This window comes from Oncorhynchus keta, chromosome 21 (genome assembly GCF_023373465.1).
Source record: "Oncorhynchus keta strain PuntledgeMale-10-30-2019 chromosome 21, Oket_V2, whole genome shotgun sequence".
NCBI classification, from domain to species: domain Eukaryota; kingdom Metazoa; phylum Chordata; class Actinopteri; order Salmoniformes; family Salmonidae; genus Oncorhynchus; species Oncorhynchus keta.
The window spans coordinates 58,348,939-58,372,152 of NC_068441.1; the positions used below are offsets into that span (position 1 = coordinate 58,348,939).

Here is a 23,214-nt window from a genome sequence, read left to right on the forward strand (position 1 = left end):
ATACGTATGGTTCCTGTATGGTACCAGTCCATATATCTAGATACGTATGGTTCCTGTATGGTACCAGTCCATGTATCTAGATACGTATGGTTCCTGTATGGTACCAGTCCATGTATCTAGATACGTATGGTTCCTGTATGGTACCAGTCCATGTATCTAGATACGTATGGTTCCTGTATGGTACCAGTCCATGTATCTAGATACGTATGGTTCCTGTATGGTACCAGTCCATGTATCTAGATACGTATGGTTCCTGTATGGTACCAGTCCATGTATCTAGATACGTATGGTTCCTGTATGGTACCAGTCCATGTATCTAGATACGTATGGTTCCTGTATGGTACCAGTCCATGTATCTAGATACGTATGGTTCCTGTATGGTACCAGTCCATGTATCTAGATACGTATGGTTCCTGTATGGTACCAGTCCATGTATCTAGATACGTATGGTTCCTGTATGGTACCAGTCCATATATCTAGATACGTATGGTTCCTGTGTGGTACCAGTCCATATATCTAGATACGTATGGTTCCTGTATGGTACCAGTCCATGTATCTAGATACGTATGGTTCCTGTATGGTACCAGTCCATGTATCTAGATACGTATGGTTCCTGTATGGTACCAGTCCATGTATCTAGCTAGATACGTATGGTTCCTGTATGGTACCAGTCCATGTATCTAGATACGTATGGTTCCTGTATGGTACCAGTCCATATATCTAGATACGTATGGTTCCTGTATGGTACCAGTCCATGTATCTAGATACGTATGGTTCCTGTATGGTACCAGTCCATGTATCTAGATACGTATGGTTCCTGTATGGTACCAGTCCATATATCTAGATACGTATGGTTCCTGTATGGTACCAGTCCATGTATCTAGATACATATGGTTCCTGTATGGTACCAGTCCATGTATCTAGATACGTATGGTTCCTGTATGGTACCAGTCCATGTATCTAGATACGTATGGTTCCTGTATGGTACCAGTCCATGTATCTAGATACGTATGGTTCCTGTATGGTACCAGTCCATATATCTAGATACGTATGGTTCCTGTATGGTACCAGTCCATATATCTAGATACGTATGGTTCCTGTATGGTACCAGTCCATATATCTAGATACGTATGGTTCCTGTATGGTACCAGTCCATATATCTAGATACGTATGGTTCCTGTATGGTACCAGTCCATGTATCTAGATACGTATGGTTCCTGTATGGTACCAGTCCATGTATCTAGATACGTATGGTTCCTGTATGGTACCAGTCCATGTATCTAGATACGTATGGTTCCTGTATGGTACCAGTCCATATATCTAGATACGTATGGTTCCTGTATGGTACCAGTCCATATATCTAGATACGTATGGTTCCTGTATGGTACCAGTCCATGTATCTAGATACGTATGGTTCCTGTATGGTACCAGTCCATGTATCTAGATACGTATGGTTCCTGTATGGTACCAGTCCATGTATCTAGATACGTATGGTTCCTGTATGGTACCAGTCCATATATCTAGATACGTATGGACTACAGTCTACACACTATACACACTCTACACTCTACACAATACACACTCTAGACACTACACACTCTACACACTGAGTGTTTTCTGTTTGCGTCGCTCTCTGTGTGATACTATATACATTGTGCAGCATTATTTTTGGGACCGTATACCACGCTCTGTTTGCAGAGCCCTTTATAGTTACAGTACAGAAATGACCTCCCAGCTGCATTATGGGTGTTGTAGTGAACTGGGTTACTAACGGGTCTATGAACGTACAGCTCAGACTGTTGTCATGGTTCAGTGTAAAATATAAGGAGAGAAAATTGTGAAGTGAGTGTCCTCGGATAAAGACATCTTGATAACTGACCGTTTTGTTGTTGTCCAGAATGCGGCTAAAGCCATCAAGAGTGATTCGAGTAGCAAGGCTCCTGTGGAGGAACCCCCTGCTGCCCCATTAGAGCCTGAGGACCCTGCTTCCCACTCCAGCCACCCCTCCCCGTCCCCTCCTCCTCGGGAGAAACCAGCCAGGAAGAAGGCCTCCAAGCCACCAAAACCTCCAAAGGTCCCCAAACCTCCCAAGGTCCCCAAAGCGAAGGAGGGAGGGAAGAAGAAAGGGAAGAAAGAGAAGGAAGTCCCTGCTCCTCCTCCTCCTCCTCCTCCTCCATCGAAGCCCTCCAGCCTGGCAGCTCTGGAGTCTCACGCCAAGGACATCCTCAGCAAGATGGACCAGCCCAAGAAAGGCAAGATGGGGGGCAAGGTGAGCTAACCTGTTTAACCATGTTTAACCTGACTGGGCCTGGAACAAACACACCCCTATAGACCTAGATGGACCAGCCCAAGAAGGGTAAGGTGAGCTAACCTGTTTAACCATGTTTAACCTGACTGGGCCTGGAACAAACACACCCCTATAGACCTAGATGGACCAGCCCAAGAAGGGTAAGGTGAGCTAACCTGTTTAACCATGTTTAACCTGACTGGGCCTGGAACAAACACACCCCTATAGACCTAGATGGACCAGCCCAAGAAGGGTAAGGTGAGCTAACCTGTTTAACCATGTTTAACCTGACTGGGCCTGGAACAAACACACCCCTATAGACCTAGATGGACCAGCCCAAGAAGGGTAAGGTGAGGGGGGGGGCGGTGGCAAGGTGAGACCATGCAAGCTGACCTGTCTGACTCCACCTCATATCAAATCAAATTGTATTGGTCACATAGACACGGTTAGCAGCAGTTACTTGTCACCTATATGATGTCATGTCTGTGTTACCTGCTTCCCAGGCGACTAAGAATGTCCTGAGCATGTCGGAAAAGGACACCTGTAAGCAGAACGACCTGGAGAAGTTTGAGATCCGAGAACAGAACAAGAAACAGACGGAAGCCAAGTGGAAATATAAGGTACGCAACAGGACAGGTGGAGTTAGGTTAGATACAGGTGGAGTTAGGTACATTTAGGTCATTTAGGTCAGATACAGGTTGAGTTAGGTCAGATACAGGTTGAGTTAGGTCAGATACAGGTGGAGTTAGGTCAGATACAGGTTGAGTTAGGTCAGATACAGGTTGAGTTAGGTCAGATACAGGTTGAGTTAGGTCAGATACAGGTTGAGTTAGGTCAGATACAGGTTGAGTTAGGTCAGATACAGGTTGAGTTAGGTCAGATACAGGTTGAGTTAGGTCAGATACAGGTTGAGTTAGGTCAGATACAGGTTGAGTTAGGTCAGATACAGGTTGAGTTAGGTCAGATACAGGTTGAGTTAGGTCAGATACAGGTTGAGTTAGGTCAGATACAGGTTGAGTTAGGTCAGATACAGGTTGAGTTAGGTCAGATACAGGTTGAGTTAGGTCAGTCAGATACAGGTTGAGTTAGGTCAGATACAGGTTGAGTTAGGTCAGATACAGGTTGAGTTAGGTCAGATACAGGTTGAGTTAGGTCAGATACAGGTTGAGTTAGGTCAGATACAGGTTGAGTTAGGTCAGATACAGGTTGAGTTAGGTCAGATACAGGTTGAGTTAGGTCAGATACAGGTTGAGTTAGGTCAGATACAGGTTGAGTTAGGTCAGATACAGGTTGAGTTAGGTCAGATACAGGTTGAGTTAGGTCAGATACAGGTTGAGTTAGGTCAGATACAGGTTGAGTTAGGTCAGATACAGGTTGAGTTAGGTCAGATACAGGTTGAGTTAGGTCAGATACAGGTTGAGTTAGGTCAGATACAGGTTGAGTTAGGTCAGATACAGGTTGAGTTAGGTCAGATACAGGTTGAGTTAGGTCAGATACAGGTTGAGTTAGGTCAGATACAGGTTGAGTTAGGTCAGATACAGGTTGAGTTAGGTCAGATACAGGTTGAGTTAGGTCAGATACAGGTTGAGTTAGGTCAGATACAGGTGGAGTTAGGTCAGATACAGGTGGAGTTAGGTCAGATACAGGTGGAGTTAGGTCAGATACAGGTTGAGTTAGGTCAGATACAGGTTGAGTTAGGTCAGATACAGGTTGAGTTAGGTCAGATACAGGTTGAGTTAGGTCAGATACAGGTTGAGTTAGGTCAGATACAGGTGGAGTTAGGTCAGATACAGGTTGAGTTAGGTCAGATACAGGTTAGGTTAGGTCAGATGCAGGTTAGGTTAGGTCAGATACAGTTAGGTCAGATACAGGTTGAGTTAGGTCAGATACAGGTTGAGTTAGGTTACAGGTTAGTTAGGGTCAGATACAGGTTGAGTTAGGTCAGATACAGGTTGAGTTAGGTCAGATACAGGTTAGGTTAGGTCAGATGCAGGTTAGGTTAGGTCAGATACAGGTTGAGTTAGGTCAGATACAGGTTGAGTTAGGTCAGATACAGGTTGAGTTAGGTCAGATACTGGTTGAGTTAGGTCAGATACAGGTTGAGTTAGGTCAGATACAGGTTGAGTTAGGTCAGATACAGGTTGAGTTAGGTCAGATACAGGTTGAGTTAGGTCAGATACAGGTTGAGTTAGGTCAGATACTGGTTGAGTTAGGTCAGATACAGAACAGGCCAAGGCAGACGGTGAACAGAGAGGGGGAGACAGGCCAAGGCAGATGGTGAACAGAGAGGGGGGAGAAAGGCCAAGGCAGATGGTAAACAGAGAGGGGGAGACAGGCCAACACAGACGGTGAACAGAGAGGGGGAGACAGGCCAAGGCAGACGGTGAACAGAGAGGGGGGAGACAGGCCAAGGCAGACGGTGAACAGAGAGGGGGGAGACAGGCCAAGGCAGACGGTGAACAGAGAGGGGGGAGACAGGCCAAGGCAGATGGTGAACAGAGAGGGGGAGACAGGCCAAGGCAGATGGTGAACAGAGAGGGGGGAGACAGGCCAAGACAGACGGTGAACAGAGAGGGGGAGACAGACCAAGACAGATGGTGAACAGAGAGGGGGAGACAGGCCAAGGCAGACGGTGAACAGAGAGGGGGAGTGTGGTGGAGGTACCTGTACCAGACAGGGGGAGACAGGCCAAGACAGACGGTGAACAGAGAGGGGGAGACAGGCCAAGGCAGACGGTGAACAGAGAGGGGGGAGACAGGCCAAGGCAGACGGTGAACAGAGAGGGGGGAGACAGGCCAAGGCAGATGGTGAACAGAGAGGGGGAGTGTGGTGGAAGGCCTGTACCAGACAGGGGGAGACAGGCCAAGGCAGACGGTGAACAGAGAGGGGGAGACAGACCAAGACAGACGGTGAACAGAGAGGGGGAGACAGACCAAGGTGAACAGAGAGGGGGAGTGGTGGAGGTACCTGTACCAGACAGGGGGAGACAGGCCAAGACAGACGGTGAACAGAGAGGGGGGAGACAGGCCAAGGCAGATGGTGAACAGAGAGGGGGAGACAGGCCAAGGCAGATGGTGAACAGAGAGGGGGAGACAGGCCAAGGCAGATGGTGAACAGAGAGGGGGGAGACAGGCCAAGACAGACGGTGAACAGAGAGGGGGGAGACAGACCAAGACAGACGGTGAACAGAGAGGGGGGAGACAGACCAAGGTGAACAGAGAGGGGGGAGACAGGCCAAGACAGACGGTGAACAGAGAGGGGGGAGACAGACCAAGACAGACGGTGAACAGAGAGGGGGAGACAGACCAAGGTGAACAGAGAGGGGGGAGTGTGGTGGAGGTACCTGTACCAGACAGGGGGAGACAGGCCAAGGCAGATGGTGAACAGATCGCCAAGTGGAATCAGTGCCATGCCAGTGAACAGCAGGAGGGGGGGTTCTGAGGCCCAAAGGCCTTTTCCTTCACATCTGGTCTGGGAGCCTTAACTCAGCATTTAGTCCCCATAAAGTCAAATATATCACTGTAATGTACTTTATTTTTAGCTTTTTCTTCTTGGCTTTCAAAATAGCATCAGACCAAACACTCCTCACTCAGCTCCAGGTTGGACGGTGTCCTCAAGTCTCTGCTGTCAGTTGGCTAGAGCTCCCTCCGTATAGCGCGGAAAAATTAAACCGTAAGCAGTAATCTCTCTGGTTAATTTTGGTCAAAATCAGGTTGTTAGAAAATGTAGTTAAGTTATGGAAAATACAGTTAACTAGTTAGTTAATTAAGATACAGACTAGTTGGATAAAGAATAATTAAGTTAGATACAGAGTAGTTAGTTAAGTTAGGTAAGATATAGTTAAGTTAGATACAGAGTAGTTAGTTAAGTTAGGTAAGATATAGAATAGTTAGTTAAGTTAGGTAAGATACAGAATAGTTAGTTAAGTTAGGTAAGATACAGAATAGTTAGTTAAGTTAGGTAAGATACAGAATAGTTAGTTAAGTTAGGTAAGATACAGAATAGTTAGTTAAGTTAGGTAAGATACAGAGTAGTTAGTTAAGTTATATACAGAGTAGTTAAGTTAGTTTAGGTAAGATAGAGTAGTTAATTTAGTTAAGATACAGAATTGCTGGGTAAGATATATAATAGTTTGATTTGAAAATCAAAGGTAACATCCAGAATAGATTGAGTCAAGGCTGTCTTGGCCTGCTTTAAAAACACATGGAACAAAGTAAACACGATAATGATGGATAAACGGGACAATAAACCCAATTCAAGCTGGATGCTGTTTCAAAGAAGATACAAATGGTTCTGTTCTATTAAAGCTGGAGAAGCCGAGAAGTCCAGCAGAAAAACGTGGTATAATGGTAAAGTGATTAACACACACTATCGATCATAGTAATCAGCTAAACTAACACTGCGGTTTTACTCACAATTAGAGTGGTGGAACTGTTCAAAGCTTCTAGAACCCAGGCCCAGCCAACCGTCTCAGTCCTCACAACTATGTCATATCCACAACATTCCACTCATAAGCATTCACATCTGCCCCGCGGTCCTGCTGGTGGGAGGGGGGGGGTCCCAAATGCTACCCTATTCCCCTATAAGGTGTAGAGGACTCTGGTCCAAAGTAGTTTGCTACAGCGTATAGGGCTCCATGTAGGATCGCGGTCCTGCTCTCAGGAGGCTGTTGTGTCATTATAGCTGGATAACATGGGATGGGTTCTGGAGGACAGCTTAGTTGGAGCGAACGGAAGACATTAGTCGGCTTTAGTTTCGTGGAAACTTGAATGCCAAAGTGTTCCGGTTGTAATGTCTGTAGTCATTCCAAGGGTCCTGGTCCCTCTAAAGAGTGGAACTAGCTGCAGCTCAAACACTAACACATGGACTGGTAGATGGAGATACAGAGATACTAAGGGCAGATCAGACCACATCTTCTACAGGACCTGGTAGATGGATAATCACAGACCACATCTTCTATAGGACCTGGTAGATGGATAATCACAGACCACATCTTCTATAGGACCTGGTAGATGGATAATCACAGACCACATCTTCTATAGGACCTGGTAGATGGATAATCACAGACCACATCTTCTATAGGACCTGGTAGATGGATAATCACAGACCACATCTTCTACAGGACCTGGTAGATGGATAATCACAGACCACATCTTCTACAGGACCTGGTAGATGGATAATCACAGACCACTTCTATAGGACCTGGTAGATGGATAATCACAGACCACATCTTCTATAGGACCTGGTAGATGGATAATCACAGACCACATCTTCTACAGGACCTGGTAGATGGATAATCACAGACCACATCTTCTACAGGACCTGGTAGATGGATAATCACAGAGATAGGACCTAGATGGAGCAGATCAGATCAGACCACATCTTCTACAGGACCTGGTAGATGGATAATCATAGACCACATCTTCTATAGGACCTGGTAGATGGATAATCACAGACCACATCTTCTACAGGACCTGGTAGATGGATAATCACAGACCACATCTTCTACAGGACCTGGTAGATGGATAATCACAGACCACTTCTATAGGACCTGGTAGATGGATAATCACAGACCACATCTTCTATAGGACCTGGTAGATGGATAATCACAGACCACATCTTCTATAGGACCTGGTAGATGGATAATCACAGACCACATCTTCTACAGGACCTGGTAGATGGATAATCACAGACCACATCTTCTATAGGACCTGGTAGATGGAGATACAGAGATACTAAGGGCAGATCAGACCACATCTTCTACAGGACCTGGTAGATGGATAATCACAGACCACATCTTCTATAGGACCTGGTAGATGGATAATCACAGACCACATCTTCTATAGGACCTGGTAGATGGATAATCACAGACCACATCTTCTATAGGACCTGGTAGATGGATAATCACAGACCACATCTTCTATAGGACCTGGTAGATGGATAATCACAGACCACATCTTCTATAGAGGACCTGGTAGATGGATAATCACAGACCACATCTTCTACAGGACCTGGTAGATGGATAATCACAGACCACTTCTATAGGACCTGGTAGATGGATAATCACAGACCACATCTTCTATAGGACCTGGTAGATGGATAATCACAGACCACATCTTCTACAGGACCTGGTAGATGGATAATCACAGACCACATCTTCTACAGGACCTGGTAGATGGATAATCACAGACCACCTCTGTTTCTCTGATGGACTGGAGACCCTGGTAGATATATATTTATCAGAGTAGGGTAGACCACTTCTTCTGGAGACCCTGGTAGATAGATACTACCATTTAAAAGTTTGGGGTCACTTCGAAATGTCTTTGTTTTTGAAAGAAAAGCACATTTTTTTGTCCATTTAAAATAACAGAATTGATCAGAAATACAGTGTAGTCATTGTTAATGTTGTAATTGACTATTGTACCTGGAAACGGCAGATTTTTAATGGAATATCTACATAGGAGTACAGACCATTATTATCAGCAACCATCACTCCTGTGTTCCAATGGCACATTGTGTTAGCTAGTCCATGTTCATCATTTTAAAAGGTTAATTGATCATTTAGAAAACCCTTTTGCAATTATGTTCACAGCTGAAAACTGTTGTCCTGATTAAAGAAGCAATACAACTGGCCTTCTTTAGACTAGTTGAGTATCTGGAGCATCAGCATTTGTGGGTTCGATTACAGGCTCAAAATGTCCAGAAACAAAGACCTTTCTTCTGAAACTCGTCAGTCTATTCTTGTTCTGAGAAATGAAGGCTATTCCATGCGAGAAATTGGCAAGAAACTGAAAATCTCGTACAATGCTGTGTACTACTCCCTTCACAGAACAGAGCAAAGTGGCTCTAACCAGAATAGAAAGAGGAGTGGGAGGCCCCGGTGCACAACTGAGCAAGAGGACAAGTGTCTAGTTTGAGAAACAAGTCCTCAACTGGCAGCTTCATTAAATAATACCCACAAAACACTAGTCTCAATGTCAACAGTGAAGAGGCGACTCCGGGATGCTGCCCTTCTAGGCAGAGTTCCTCTGTCCAGTGCCTGTGTTATTTTGCTCATCTTAATCTTTTATTTTTATTGGCCAGTCTGAGATGTGGCTTTTTCTTTTCTCCCTTGCAATGTTATAAACATGTTGTATGTCCTTCTGCCAGATCCTCTAAAACATAACATGACGTTCTCGTTGTTGTTCATATCCGTTACAGAACAGCAAACCAGATTCCTTACTGAAGATGGAAACTGAAGAGCACAAGTTTGAGAGAACACCACTATCAGGCAACAAAGACAAGTTTTCATTCTCATTGACACACAAGAAGTTACTAGGGTAAGTATACCGTGTACATGTCTGTCTGTGACTGGCACCTGTTCCTTACTGTCCTGTGTCCCCCCCCAGTTCTAAGCTGAAGCCCCAGACCAACTCCAGTGTGTTCAGCTCGTTACAAAACCTAAAGGAGGACAAGACCAAGCCGGTGAGAGATGAGTACGAGTACGTGTCAGACGAAGGAGAGCTGAAGATTGATGAGTTCCCCATCAGGAGGAAAAAGAACGCCGTCAAGAGAGACTTATCCTGTGAGTACTACTGACACATAAAGATGACAAACTAATACTGGAGAGAAAATGGTCCTGTGACTACTGAGACAGAGACACTGAGAGACACTGAGAGACACTGAGAGACACTGAGAGACACTGAGAGACAGAGAGACACTGAGACAGAGAGACACTGAGACAGAGAGACACTGAGACAGAGAGACACTGAGACAGAGAGACAGAGAGACAGAGAGACAGAGAGACAGAGAGACAGAGAGACACTGAGACAGAGAGACAGAGAGACACTGAGACACTGAGACAGAGAGACACTGAGACAGAGAGACACTGAGACAGAGAGACTTATCCTGTGAGTACTACTGACACATAAAGATGACAAACTACTACTGGAGAGAAAATGGTCCTGTGACTACTGAGACAGAGACACTGAGAGACACAGAGACAGAGACACTGAGAGACTGAGAGACAGAGACACTGAGAGACAGAGACACTGAGAGACAGAGACACTGAGAGACACTGAGAGACAGAGACACTGAGACAGAGAGACACTGAGACAGAGAGACACTGAGACAGAGAGACACTGAGACAGAGACACTGAGACAGAGAGACACTGAGACAGAGAGACACTGAGACAGAGAGACACTGAGACAGAGAGACACTGAGACAGAGAGACACTGAGACAGAGAGAAACTGAGACAGAGAGACACTGAGACAGAGAGACACTGAGACAGAGAGACACTGAGACAGAGAGACACTGAGACACTGAGACAGAGACACTGAGACAGAGACACTGAGACAGAGACACTGAGACAGAGAGACACTCTGAGACAGAGAGACACTGAGACAGAGAGACACTGAGAGACAGAGAGACACTGAGAGACAGAGAGACACTGAGAGACAGAGACACTGAGAGACAGAGACACTGAGAGACAGAGACACTGAGAGACAGAGACACTGAGAGACAGAGACACTGAGAGACACTGAGAGACACTGAGAGACCGAGAGACAGAGACCGAGAAACACCAAGACCGAGAGACAGAGACACCGAGAGACAGAGACACCGAGAGACAGAGACACCGAGAGACAGAGACACCGAGAGACAGAGACACCGAGAGACAGAGACAGAGAGACAGAGACACCGAGAGACAGAGACACCGAGAGACAGAGACACCGAGAGACAGAGACACCGAGAGACAGAGACACCGAGAGACACAGACACCGAGAGACAGAGACACCGAGAGACAGAGACACTGAGAGACAGAGACACCGAGAGACAGAGACACCGAGAGACAGAGACACTGAGACAGAGAGACAATAATTAATAATTAATTCAAAATGGACTGATTTACTCGTTGTTGATTGACTGTCTCTTCTGATTTACTCGTTGTGTATTGACTGTCTCTTCTGATTTACTCGTTGTTGATTGACTGTCTCTTCTGATTTACTCGTTGTTGATTGACTGTCTCTTCTGATTTACTCGTTGTTGATTGACTGTCTCTTCTGATTTACTCGTTGTTGATTGACTGTCTCTTCTGATTTACTCGTTGTTGATTGACTGTCTCTGATTTACTCGTTGTTGATTGACTGTCTCTTCTGATTTACTCGTTGTGTATTGACTGTCTCTTCTGATTTACTCGTTGTTGATTGACTGTCTCTTCTGATTTACTCGTTGTTGATTGACTGTCTCTTCTGATTTACTCTTTGTGTATTGACTGTCTCTTCTGATTTACTCGTTGTTGATTGACTGTCTCTTCTGATTTACTCGTTGTTGATTGACTGTCTCTTCTGATTTACTTGTTGTTGATTGACTGTCTCTTCTGATTTACTCGTTGTTGATTGACTGTCTCTGATTTACTCGTTGTTGATTGACTGTCTCTGATTTACTCGTTGTTGATTGACTGTCTCTGATTTACTCGTTGTGTATTGACTGTCTCTGATTTACTCGTTGTTGATTGACTGTCTCTGATTTACTCGTTGTTGATTGACTGTCTCTTCTGATTTACTCGTTGTTGATTGACTGTCTCTTCTGATTTACTCGTTGTTGATTGACTGTCTCTGATTTACTCGTTGTTGATTGACTGTCTCTTCTGATTTACTCGTTGTGTATTGACTGTCTCTTCTGATTTACTCGTTGTTGATTGACTGTCTCTTCTGATTTACTCGTTGTTGATTGACTGTCTCTTCTGATTTACTCGTTGTGTATTGACTGTCTCTTCTGATTTACTCGTTGTTGATTGACTGTCTCTTCTGATTTACTCGTTGTTGATTGACTGTCTCTTCTGATTTACTCGTTGTTGATTGACTGTCTCTTCTGATTTACTCGTTGTTGATTGACTGTCTCTTCTGATTTACTCGTTGTTGATTGACTGTCTCTGATTTACTCGTTGTTGATTGACTGTCTCTTCTGATTTACTCGTTGTGTATTGACTGTCTCTTCTGATTTACTCGTTGTTGATTGACTGTCTCTTCTGATTTACTCGTTGTTGATTGACTGTCTCTTCTGATTTACTCGTTGTGTATTGACTGTCTCTTCTGATTTACTCGTTGTTGATTGACTGTCTCTTCTGATTTACTCGTTGTTGATTGACTGTCTCTTCTGATTTACTCGTTGTGTATTGACTGTCTCTTCTGATTTACTCGTTGTTGATTGACTGTCTCTTCTGATTTACTCGTTGTTGATTGACTGTCTCTGATTTACTCGTTGTTGATTGACTGTCTCTGATTTACTCGTTGTTGATTGACTGTCTCTTCTGATTTACTCGTTGTGTATTGACTGTCTCTTCTGATTTACTCGTTGTGTATTGACTGTCTCTGATTTACTCGTTGTGTATTGACTGTCTCTTCTGATTTACTCGTTGTGTATTGACTGTCTCTTCTGATTTACTCGTTGTGTATTGACTGTCTCTGATTTACTCGTTGTGTATTGACTGTCTCTTCTGATTTACTCGTTGTTGATTGACTGTCTCTGATTTACTCGTTGTTGATTGACTGTCTCTTCTGATTTACTCGTTGTTGATTGACTGTCTCTTCTGATTTACTCGTTGTTGATTGACTGTCTCTTCTGATTTACTCGTTGTTGATTGACTGTCTCTTCTGATTTACTCGTTGTGTATTGACTGTCTCTTCTGATTTACTCGTTGTGTATTGACTGTCTCTTCTGATTTACTCGTTGTTGATTGACTGTCTCTGATTTACTCGTTGTTGATTGACTGTCTCTTCTGATTTACTCGTTGTTGATTGACTGTCTCTGATTTACTCGTTGTTGATTGACTGTCTCTTCTGATTTACTCGTTGTGTATTGACTGTCTCTTCTGATTTACTCGTTGTGTATTGACTGTCTCTTCTGATTTACTCGTTGTTGATTGACTGTCTCTGATTTACTCGTTGTGTATTGACTGTCTCTTCTGATTTACTCGTTGTGTATTGACTGTCTCTGATTTACTCGTTGTTGATTGACTGTCTCTGATTTACTCGTTGTTGATTGACTGTCTCTTCTGATTTACTCGTTGTGTATTGACTGTCTCTTCTGATTTACTCGTTGTTGATTGACTGTCTCTTCTGATTTACTCGTTGTTGATTGACTGTCTCTTCTGATTTACTCGTTGTTGATTGACTGTCTCTTCTGATTTACTCGTTGTTGATTGACTGTCTCTGATTTACTCGTTGTTGATTGACTGTCTCTTCTGATTTACTCGTTGTTGATTGACTGTCTCTGATTTACTCGTTGTTGATTGACTGTCTCTTCTGATTTACGCGTTGTTGATTGACTGTCTCTTCTGATTTACTCGTTGTGTATTGACTGTCTCTTCTGATTTACTCGTTGTGTATTGACTGTCTCTTCTGATTTACTCGTTGTTGATTGACTGTCTCTTCTGATTTACTCGTTGTGTATTGACTGTCTCTTCTGATTTACTCGTTGTTGATTGACTGTCTCTTCTGATTTACTCGTTGTTGATTGACTGTCTCTGATTTACTCGTTGTTGATTGACTGTCTCTTCTGATTTACTCGTTGTTGATTGACTGTCTCTGATTTACTCGTTGTTGATTGACTGTCTCTTCTGATTTACTCGTTGTGTATTGACTGTCTCTTCTGATTTACTCGTTGTGTATTGACTGTCTCTTCTGATTTACTCGTTGTTGATTGACTGTCTCTGATTTACTCGTTGTGTATTGACTGTCTCTTCTGATTTACTCGTTGTGTATTGACTGTCTCTCTGATTTACTCGTTGTTGATTGACTGTCTCTGATTTACTCGTTGTTGATTGACTGTCTCTTCTGATTTTGTGTATTGACTGTCTCTTCTGATTTACTCGTTGTTGATTGACTGTCTCTTCTGATTTACTCGTTGTTGATTGACTGTCTCTTCTGATTTACTCATTGTTGATTGACTGTCTCTTCTGATTTACTCGTTGTTGATTGACTGTCTCTGATTTACTCGTTGTTGATTGACTGTCTCTTCTGATTTACTCGTTGTGTATTGACTGTCTCTTCTGATTTACTCGTTGTTGATTGACTGTCTCTTCTGATTTACTCGTTGTTGATTGACTGTCTCTTCTGATTTACTCGTTGTTGATTGACTGTCTCTTCTGATTTACTCGTTGTGTATTGACTGTCTCTTCTGATTTACTCGTTGTTGATTGACTGTCTCTTCTGATTTACTCGTTGTTGATTGACTGTCTCTTCTGATTTACTCGTTGTTGATTGACTGTCTCTTCTGATTTACTCGTTGTTGATTGACTGTCTTCTGATTTACTCGTTGTGTATTGACTGTCTCTTCTGATTTACTCGTTGTTGATTGACTGTCTCTTCTGATTTACTCGTTGTTGATTGACTGTCTCTGATTTACTCGTTGTTGATTGACTGTCTCTTCTGATTTACTCGTTGTTGATTGACTGTCTCTTCTGATTTACTCGTTGTGTATTGACTGTCTCTTCTGATTTACTCGTTGTGTATTGACTGTCTCTTCTGATTTACTCGTTGTTGATTGACTGTCTCTTCTGATTTACTCGTTGTGTATTGACTGTCTCTTCTGATTTTCGTTGTTGATTGACTGTCTCTGATTTACTCGTTGTTGATTGACTGTCTCTGATTTACTCGTTGTGTATTGACTGTCTCTTCTGATTTACTCGTTGTTGATTGACTGTCTCTTCTGATTTACTCGTTGTTGATTGACTGTCTCTGATTTACTCGTTGTGTATTGACTGTCTCTTCTGATTTACTCGTTGTGTATTGACTGTCTCTTCTGATTTACTCGTTGTGTATTGACTGTCTCTTCTGATTTACTCGTTGTGTATTGACTGTCTCTTCTGATTTACTCGTTGTTGATTGACTGTCTCTGATTTACTCGTTGTGTATTGACTGTCTCTTCTGATTTACTCGTTGTGTGATTGACTGTCTCTTCTGATTTACTCGTTGTTGATTGACTGTCTCTTCTGATTTACTCGTTGTGTATTGACTGTCTCTTCTGATTTACTCGTTGTTGATTGACTGTCTCTGATTTACTTGTTGTGATTGACTGTCTCTGATTTACTCGTTGTTGATTGACTGTCTCTTCTGATTTACTCGTTGTTGATTGACTGTCTCTTCTGATTTACTCGTTGTGTATTGACTGTCTCTTCTGATTTACTCGTTGTGTATTGACTGTCTCTTCTGATTTACTCGTTGTGTATTGACTGTCTCTTCTGATTTACTCGTTGTGTATTGACTGTCTCTTCTGATTTACTCGTTGTGTATTGACTGTCTCTTCTGATTTACTCGTTGTTGATTGACTGTCTCTGATTTACTTGTTGTGTATTGACTGTCTCTTCTGATTTACTCGTTGTTGATTGACTGTCTCTTCTGATTTACTCGTTGTTGATTGACTGTCTCTTCTGATTTACTCGTTGTTGATTGACTGTCTCTTCTGATTTACTCGTTGTGTATTGACTGTCTCTTCTGATTTACTCGTTGTTGATTGACTGTCTCTTCTGATTTACTCGTTGTTGATTGACTGTCTCTTCTGATTTACTCGTTGTTGATTGACTGTCTCTGATTTACTTGTTGTGATTGACTGTCTCTTCTGATTTACTCGTTGTTGATTGACTGTCTCTGATTTACTCGTTGTTGATTGACTGTCTCTTCTGATTTACTCGTTGTGATTGACTGTCTCTTCTGATTTACTCGTTGTTGATTGACTGTCTCTTCTGATTTACTCGTTGTTGATTGACTGTCTCTGATTTACTCGTTGTTGATTGACTGTCTCTTCTGATTTACTAGTTGTTGATTGACTGTCTCTGATTTACTCGTTGTTGATTGACTGTCTCTGATTTACTCGTTGTTGATTGACTGTCTCTTCTGATTTACTCGTTGTTGATTGACTGTCTCTGATTTACTCGTTGTTGATTGACTGTCTCTTCTGATTTACTCGTTGTTGATTGACTGTCTCTTCTGATTTACTCGTTGTTGATTGACTGTCTCTGTCGTTGTGTATTGACTGTCTCTGATTTACTCGTTGTTGATTGACTGTCTCTTCTGATTTACTCGTTGTGTATTGACTGTCTCTGATTTACTCGTTGTTGATTGACTGTCTCTTCTGATTTACTCGTTGTTGATTGACTGTCTCTGATTTACTCGTTGTTGATTGACTGTCTCTTCTGATTTACGCGTTGTTGATTGACTGTCTCTGATTTACTCGTTGTTGATTGACTGTCTCTTCTGATTTACTCGTTGTTGATTGACTGTCTCTGATTTACTCGTTGTTGATTGACTGTCTCTGATTTACTCGTTGTGTATTGACTGTCTCTTCTGATTTACTCGTTGTGTATTGACTGTCTCTTCTGATTTACTCGTTGTGTATTGACTGTCTCTTCTGATTTACTCGTTGTGTATTGACTGTCTCTTCTGATTTACTCGTTGTGTATTGACTGTCTCTTCTGATTTACTCGTTGTGTATTGACTGTCTCTTCTGATTTACTCGTTGTTGATTGACTGTCTCTGATTTACTTGTTGTGTATTAACTGTCTCTTCTGATTTACTCGTTGTTGATTGACTGTCTCTGATTTACTTGTTGTGTATTAACTGTCTCTTCTGATTTACTCGTTGTTGATTGACTGTCTCTGATTTACTCGTTGTGTATTGACTGTCTCTTCTGATTTACTCGTTGTTGATTGACTGTCTCTGATTTACTCGTTGTTGATTGACTGTCTCTTCTGATTTACTCGTTGTTGATTGACTGTCTCTTCTGATTTACTCATTGTTGATTGACTGTCTCTTCTGATTTACTCGTTGTGTATTAACTGTCTCTTCTGATTTACTCGTTGTGTATTGACTGTCTTCTGATTTACTCGTTGTGTATTGACTGTCTCTTCTGATTTACTCATTGTTGATTGACTGTCTCTTCTGATTTACTCATTGTTGATTGACTGTCTCTTCTGATTTACTCGTTGTTGATTGACTGTCTCTGATTTACTTGTTGTGTATTAACTGTCTCTTCTGATTTACTCGTTGTTGATTGACTGTCTCTGATTTACTCGTTGTGTATTGACTGTCTCTTCTGATTTACTCGTTGTTGATTGACTGTCTCTGATTTACTCGTTGTTGATTGACTGTCTCTTCTGATTTACTCGTTGTTGATTGACTGTCTCTTCTGATTTACTCATTGTTGATTGACTGTCTCTGATTTACTCGTTGTGTATTAACTGTCTCTTCTGATTTACTCGTTGTGTATTGACTGTCTCTTCTGATTTACTCGTTGTGTATTGACTGTCTCTTCTGATTTACTCGTTGTGTATTGACTGTCTCTTCTGATTTACTCGTTGTTGATTGACTGTCTCTTCTGATTTACTCGTTGTTGATTGACTGTCTCTTCTGATTTACTCGTTGTGTATTGACTGTCTCTTCTGATTTACTCGTTGTGTATTGACTATCTCTTCTGATTTACTCGTTGTGTATTGACTGTCTCTTCTGATTTACTCGTTGTTGATTGACTGTCTCTGATTTACTCGTTGTGTATTGACTGTCTCTTCTGATTTACTCGTTGTGTATTGACTGTCTCTTCTGATTTACTCGTTGTTGATTGACTGTCTCTTCTGATTTACTCGTTGTTGATTGACTGTCTCTTCTGATTTACTCGTTGTGTATTGACTGTCTCTTCTGATTTACTCGTTGTTGATTGACTGTCTCTTCTGATTTACGCGTTGTGTATTGACTGTCTCTTCTGATTTACTCGTTGTTGATTGACTGTCTCTTCTGATTTACGCGTTGTGTATTGACTGTCTCTTCTGATTTACTCGTTGATTGACTGTCTCTGATTTACTCGTTGTTGATTGACTGTCTCTTCTGATTTACTCGTTGTGTATTGACTGTCTCTTCTGATTTACTCGTTGTTGATTGACTGTCTCTGATTTACTCGTTGTGTATTGACTGTCTCTTCTGATTTACTCGTTGTGTATTGACTGTCTCTTCTGATTTACTCGTTGTGTATTGACTGTCTCTTCTGATTTACTCGTTGTGTATTGACTGTCTCTTCTGATTTACTCGTTGTGTATTGACTGTCTCTTCTGATTTACTCGTTGTTGATTGACTGTCTCTGATTTACTTGTTGTGTATTGACTGTCTCTTCTGATTTACTCGTTGTTGATTGACTGTCTCTTCTGATTTACTCGTTGTTGATTGACTGTCTCTTCTGATTTACTCGTTGTTGATTGACTGTCTCTGATTTACTCGTTGTGTATTGACTGTCTCTTCTGATTTACTTGTTGTGTATTGACTGTCTCTTCTGATTTACTCGTTGTTGATTGACTGTCTCTGATTTACTCGTTGTGTATTGACTGTCTCTTCTGATTTACTCGTTGTGTATTGACTGTCTCTTCTGATTTACTCGTTGTTGATTGACTGTCTCTTCTGATTTACTCGTTGTTGATTGACTGTCTCTGATTTACTCATTGTTGATTGACTGTCTCTTCTGATTTACTCGTTGTTGATTGACTGTCTCTGATTTACTCGTTGTTGATTGACTGTCTCTTCTGATTTACTCGTTGTGTATTGACTGTCTCTTCTGATTTACTCGTTGTTGATTGACTGTCTCTTCTGATTTACTCGTTGTTGATTGACTGTCTCTTCTGATTTACTCGTTGTGTATTGACTGTCTCTTCTGATTTACTCGTTGTTGATTGACTGTCTCTCGTTGTGTATTGACTGTCTCTTCTGATTTACTCGTTGTGTATTGACTGTCTCTTCTGATTTACTCGTTGTGTATTGACTGTCTCTTCTGATTTACTCGTTGTGTATTGACTGTCTCTTCTGATTTACTCGTTGTGTATTGACTGTCTCTTCTGATTTACTCGTTGTTGATTGACTGTCTCTGATTTACTTGTTGTGTATTGACTGTCTCTTCTGATTTACTCGTTGTTGATTGACTGTCTCTTCTGATTTACTCATTGTTGATTGACTGTCTCTGATTTACTCGTTGTGTATTAACTGTCTCTTCTGATTTACTCGTTGTGTATTGACTGTCTCTTCTGATTTACTCGTTGTGTATTGACTGTCTCTTCTGATTTACTCGTTGTGTATTGACTGTCTCTTCTGATTTACTCGTTGTTGATTGACTGTCTCTTCTGATTTACTCGTTGTTGATTGACTGTCTCTGATTTACTCGTTGTGTATTGACTGTCTCTGATTTACTCGTTGTGTATTGACTGTCTCTGATTTACTCGTTGTTGAATGACTGTCTCTTCTGATTTACTCGTTGTGTATTGACTGTCTCTTCTGATTTACTCGTTGTTGATTGACTGTCTCTTCTGATTTACTCGTTGTGTATTGACTGTCTCTTCTGATTTACTCGTTGTTGATTGACTGTCTCTGATTTACTCGTTGTGTATTGACTGTCTCTTCTGATTTACTCGTTGTGTATTGACTGTCTCTTCTGATTTACTCGTTGTGTATTGACTGTCTCTTCTGATTTACTCGTTGTGTATTGACTGTCTCTTCTGATTTACTCGTTGTGTATTGACTGTCTCTTCTGATTTACTCGTTGTTGATTGACTGTCTCTGATTTACTTGTTGTGTATTGACTGTCTCTTCTGATTTACTCGTTGTTGATTGACTGTCTCTTCTGATTTACTCATTGTTGATTGACTGTCTCTGATTTACTCGTTGTGTATTAACTGTCTCTTCTGATTTACTCGTTGTGTATTGACTGTCTCTTCTGATTTACTCGTTGTTGATTGACTGTCTCTTCTGATTTACTCATTGTTGATTGACTGTCTCTGATTTACTCGTTGTGTATTGACTGTCTCTTCTGATTTACTCGTTGTGTATTGACTGTCTCTTCTGATTTACTCGTTGTTGATTGACTGTCTCTTCTGATTTACTCGTTGTTGATTGACTGTCTCTGATTTACTCGTTGTTGATTGACTGTCTCTGATTTACTCATTGTTGATTGACTGTCTCTTCTGATTTACTCGTTGTTGATTGACTGTCTCTGATTTACTCGTTGTGTATTGACTGTCTCTTCTGATTTACTCATTGTGTATTGACTGTCTCTTCTGATTTACTCGTTGTGTATTGACTGTCTCTTCTGATTTACTCGTTGTTGATTGACTGTCTCTGATTTACTCGTTGTTGATTGACTGTCTCTGATTTACTTGTTGTGTATTGACTGTCTCTTCTGATTTACTCGTTGTTGATTGACTGTCTCTTCTGATTTACTCGTTGTTGATTGACTGTCTCTTCTGATTTACTCGTTGTTGATTGACTGTCTCTGATTTACTCGTTGTTGATTGACTGTCTCTGATTTACTCATTGTTGATTGACTGTCTCTTCTGATTTACTCGTTGTGTATTGACTGTCTCTTCTGATTTACTCGTTGTGTATTGACTGTCTCTTCTGATTTACTCGTTGTGTATTGACTGTCTCTTCTGATTTACTCGTTGTTGATTGACTGTCTCTGATTTACTCGTTGTTGATTGACTGTCTCTGATTTACTCGTTGTTGATTGACTGTCTCTTCTGATTTACTCGTTGTTGATTGACTGTCTCTGATTTACTCGTTGTTGATTGACTGTCTCTTCTGATTTACTCGTTGTGTATTGACTGTCTCTTCTGATTTACTCGTTGTTGATTGACTGTCTCTGATTTACTCGTTGTTGATTGACTGTCTCTGATTTACTCGTTGTGTATTGACTGTCTCTTCTGATTTACTCATTGTGTATTGACTGTCTCTTCTGATTTACTCGTTGTGTATTGACTGTCTCTTCTGATTTACTCGTTGTTGATTGACTGTCTCTGATTTACTCGTTGTTGATTGACTGTCTCTGATTTACTTGTTGTTGATTGACTGTCTCTTCTGATTTACTCGTTGTTGATTGACTGTCTCTGATTTACTCGTTGTTGATTGACTGTCTCTGATTTACTCGTTGTGTATTAACTGTCTCTTCTGATTTACTCGTTGTGTATTGACTGTCTCTGATTTACTCGTTGTTGATTGACTGTCTCTTCTGATTTACTCGTTGTTGATTGACTGTCTCTGATTTACTCGTTGTTGATTGACTGTCTCTGATTTACTCGTTGTGTATTAACTGTCTCTTCTGATTTACTCGTTGTGTATTGACTGTCTCTTCTGATTTACTCGTTGTGTATTGACTGTCTCTTCTGATTTACTCAAATCAAATCAAAATCAAATCAAATTTATTTATATAGCCCTTCGTACATCAGCTGATATCTCAAAGTGCTGTACAGAAACCCAGCCTAAAACCCCAAACAGCAAACAATGCAGGTGTAAAAGCACGGTGGCTAGGAAAAACTCCCTAGAAAGGCCAAAACCTAGGAAGAAACCTAGAGAGGAACCGGGCTATGTGGGGTGGCCAGTCCTCTTCTGGCTGTGCCGGGTAGAGATTATAACAGAACATGACCAAGATGTTCAAATGTTCATAAATGACCAGCATGGTCGAATAATAATAAGGCAGAACAGTTGAAACTGGAGCAGCAGCAGTCAGGTGGAATGGGGACAGCAAGGAGCCATCATGTCAGGTAGTCCTGGGGCACTGTCCTAGGGCTCAGGTCCTCCGAGAGAGAGAGAAATTGTTGTTGATTGACTGTCTCTGATTTACTCGTTGTTGATTGACTGTCTCTTCTGATTTACTCGTTGATTGACTGTCTCTGATTTACTCGTTGTTGATTGACTGTCTCTGATTTACTCGTTGTTGATTGACTGTCTCTGATTTACTCGTTGTGTATTGACTGTCTCTTCTGATTTACTCATTGTGTATTGACTGTCTCTTCTGATTTACTCGTTGTGTATTGACTGTCTCTTCTGATTTACTCGTTGTTGATTGACTGTCTCTGATTTACTCGTTGTTGATTGACTGTCTCTGATTTACTTGTTGTGTATTGACTGTCTCTTCTGATTTACTCGTTGTGTATTGACTGTCTCTTCTGATTTACTCGTTGTTGATTGACTCTCTCTTCTGATTTACTCGTTGTTGATTGACTGTCTCTGATTTACTCGTTGTTGATTGACTGTCTCTGATTTACTCGTTGTTGATTGACTGTCTCTGATTTACTCGTTGTTTATTGACTGTCTCTTCTGATTTACTCGTTGATTGACTGTCTCTTCTGATTTACTCGTTGATTGACTGTCTCTTCTGATTTACTCGTTGTTGATTGACTGTCTCTGATTTACTCGTTGTTGATTGACTGTCTCTGATTTACTCGTTGTTGATTGACTGTCTCTGATTTACTCGTTGTTGATTGACTGTCTCTGATTTACTCGTTGTTGATTGACTGTCTCTGATTTACTCGTTGTTGATTGACTGTCTCTGATTTACTCGTTGTTGATTGACTGTCTCTGATTTACTCGTTGTGTATTGACTGTCTCTTCTGATTTACTCATTGTGTATTGACTGTCTCTTCTGATTTACTCGTTGTGTATTGACTGTCTCTTCTGATTTACTCGTTGTTGATTGACTGTCTCTGATTTACTCGTTGTTGATTGACTGTCTCTGATTTACTTGTTGTGTATTGACTGTCTCTTCTGATTTACTCGTTGTTGATTGACTGTCTCTGATTTACTCGTTGTTGATTGACTGTCTCTGATTTACTCGTTGTTGATTGACTGTCTCTGATTTACTCGTTGTTGATTGACTGTCTCTTCTGATTTACTCGTTGTGTATTGACTGTCTCTTCTGATTTACTCGTTGATTGACTGTCTCTTCTGATTTACTCGTTGTTGATTGACTGTCTCTGATTTACTCGTTGTTGATTGACTGTCTCTGATTTACTCGTTGTTGATTGACTGTCTCTGATTTACTCGTTGTTGATTGACTGTCTCTGATTTACTCGTTGTTGATTGACTGTCTCTTCTGATTTACTCGTTGTTGATTGACTGTCTCTTCTGATTTACTCGTTGTTGA

General features: G+C 41.5%; 1 protein-coding gene across 1 annotated transcript in view; it reads left to right on the forward strand.

Moving 5' to 3' along the window:
* Positions 1-23,214, forward strand: part of phf2 (PHD finger protein 2) — a 207,560-nt gene that overhangs the window by 108,704 nt on the left and 75,642 nt on the right. Inside the window, exons 12-15 of the mRNA XM_052474590.1 lie at positions 1,898-2,269; positions 2,791-2,907; positions 9,488-9,606; positions 9,676-9,851. Of these exons, the coding sequence (XP_052330550.1) occupies positions 1,898-2,269; positions 2,791-2,907; positions 9,488-9,606; positions 9,676-9,851 (784 nt within the window). The remainder of the gene's footprint in view (positions 1-1,897; positions 2,270-2,790; positions 2,908-9,487; positions 9,607-9,675; positions 9,852-23,214) is intronic.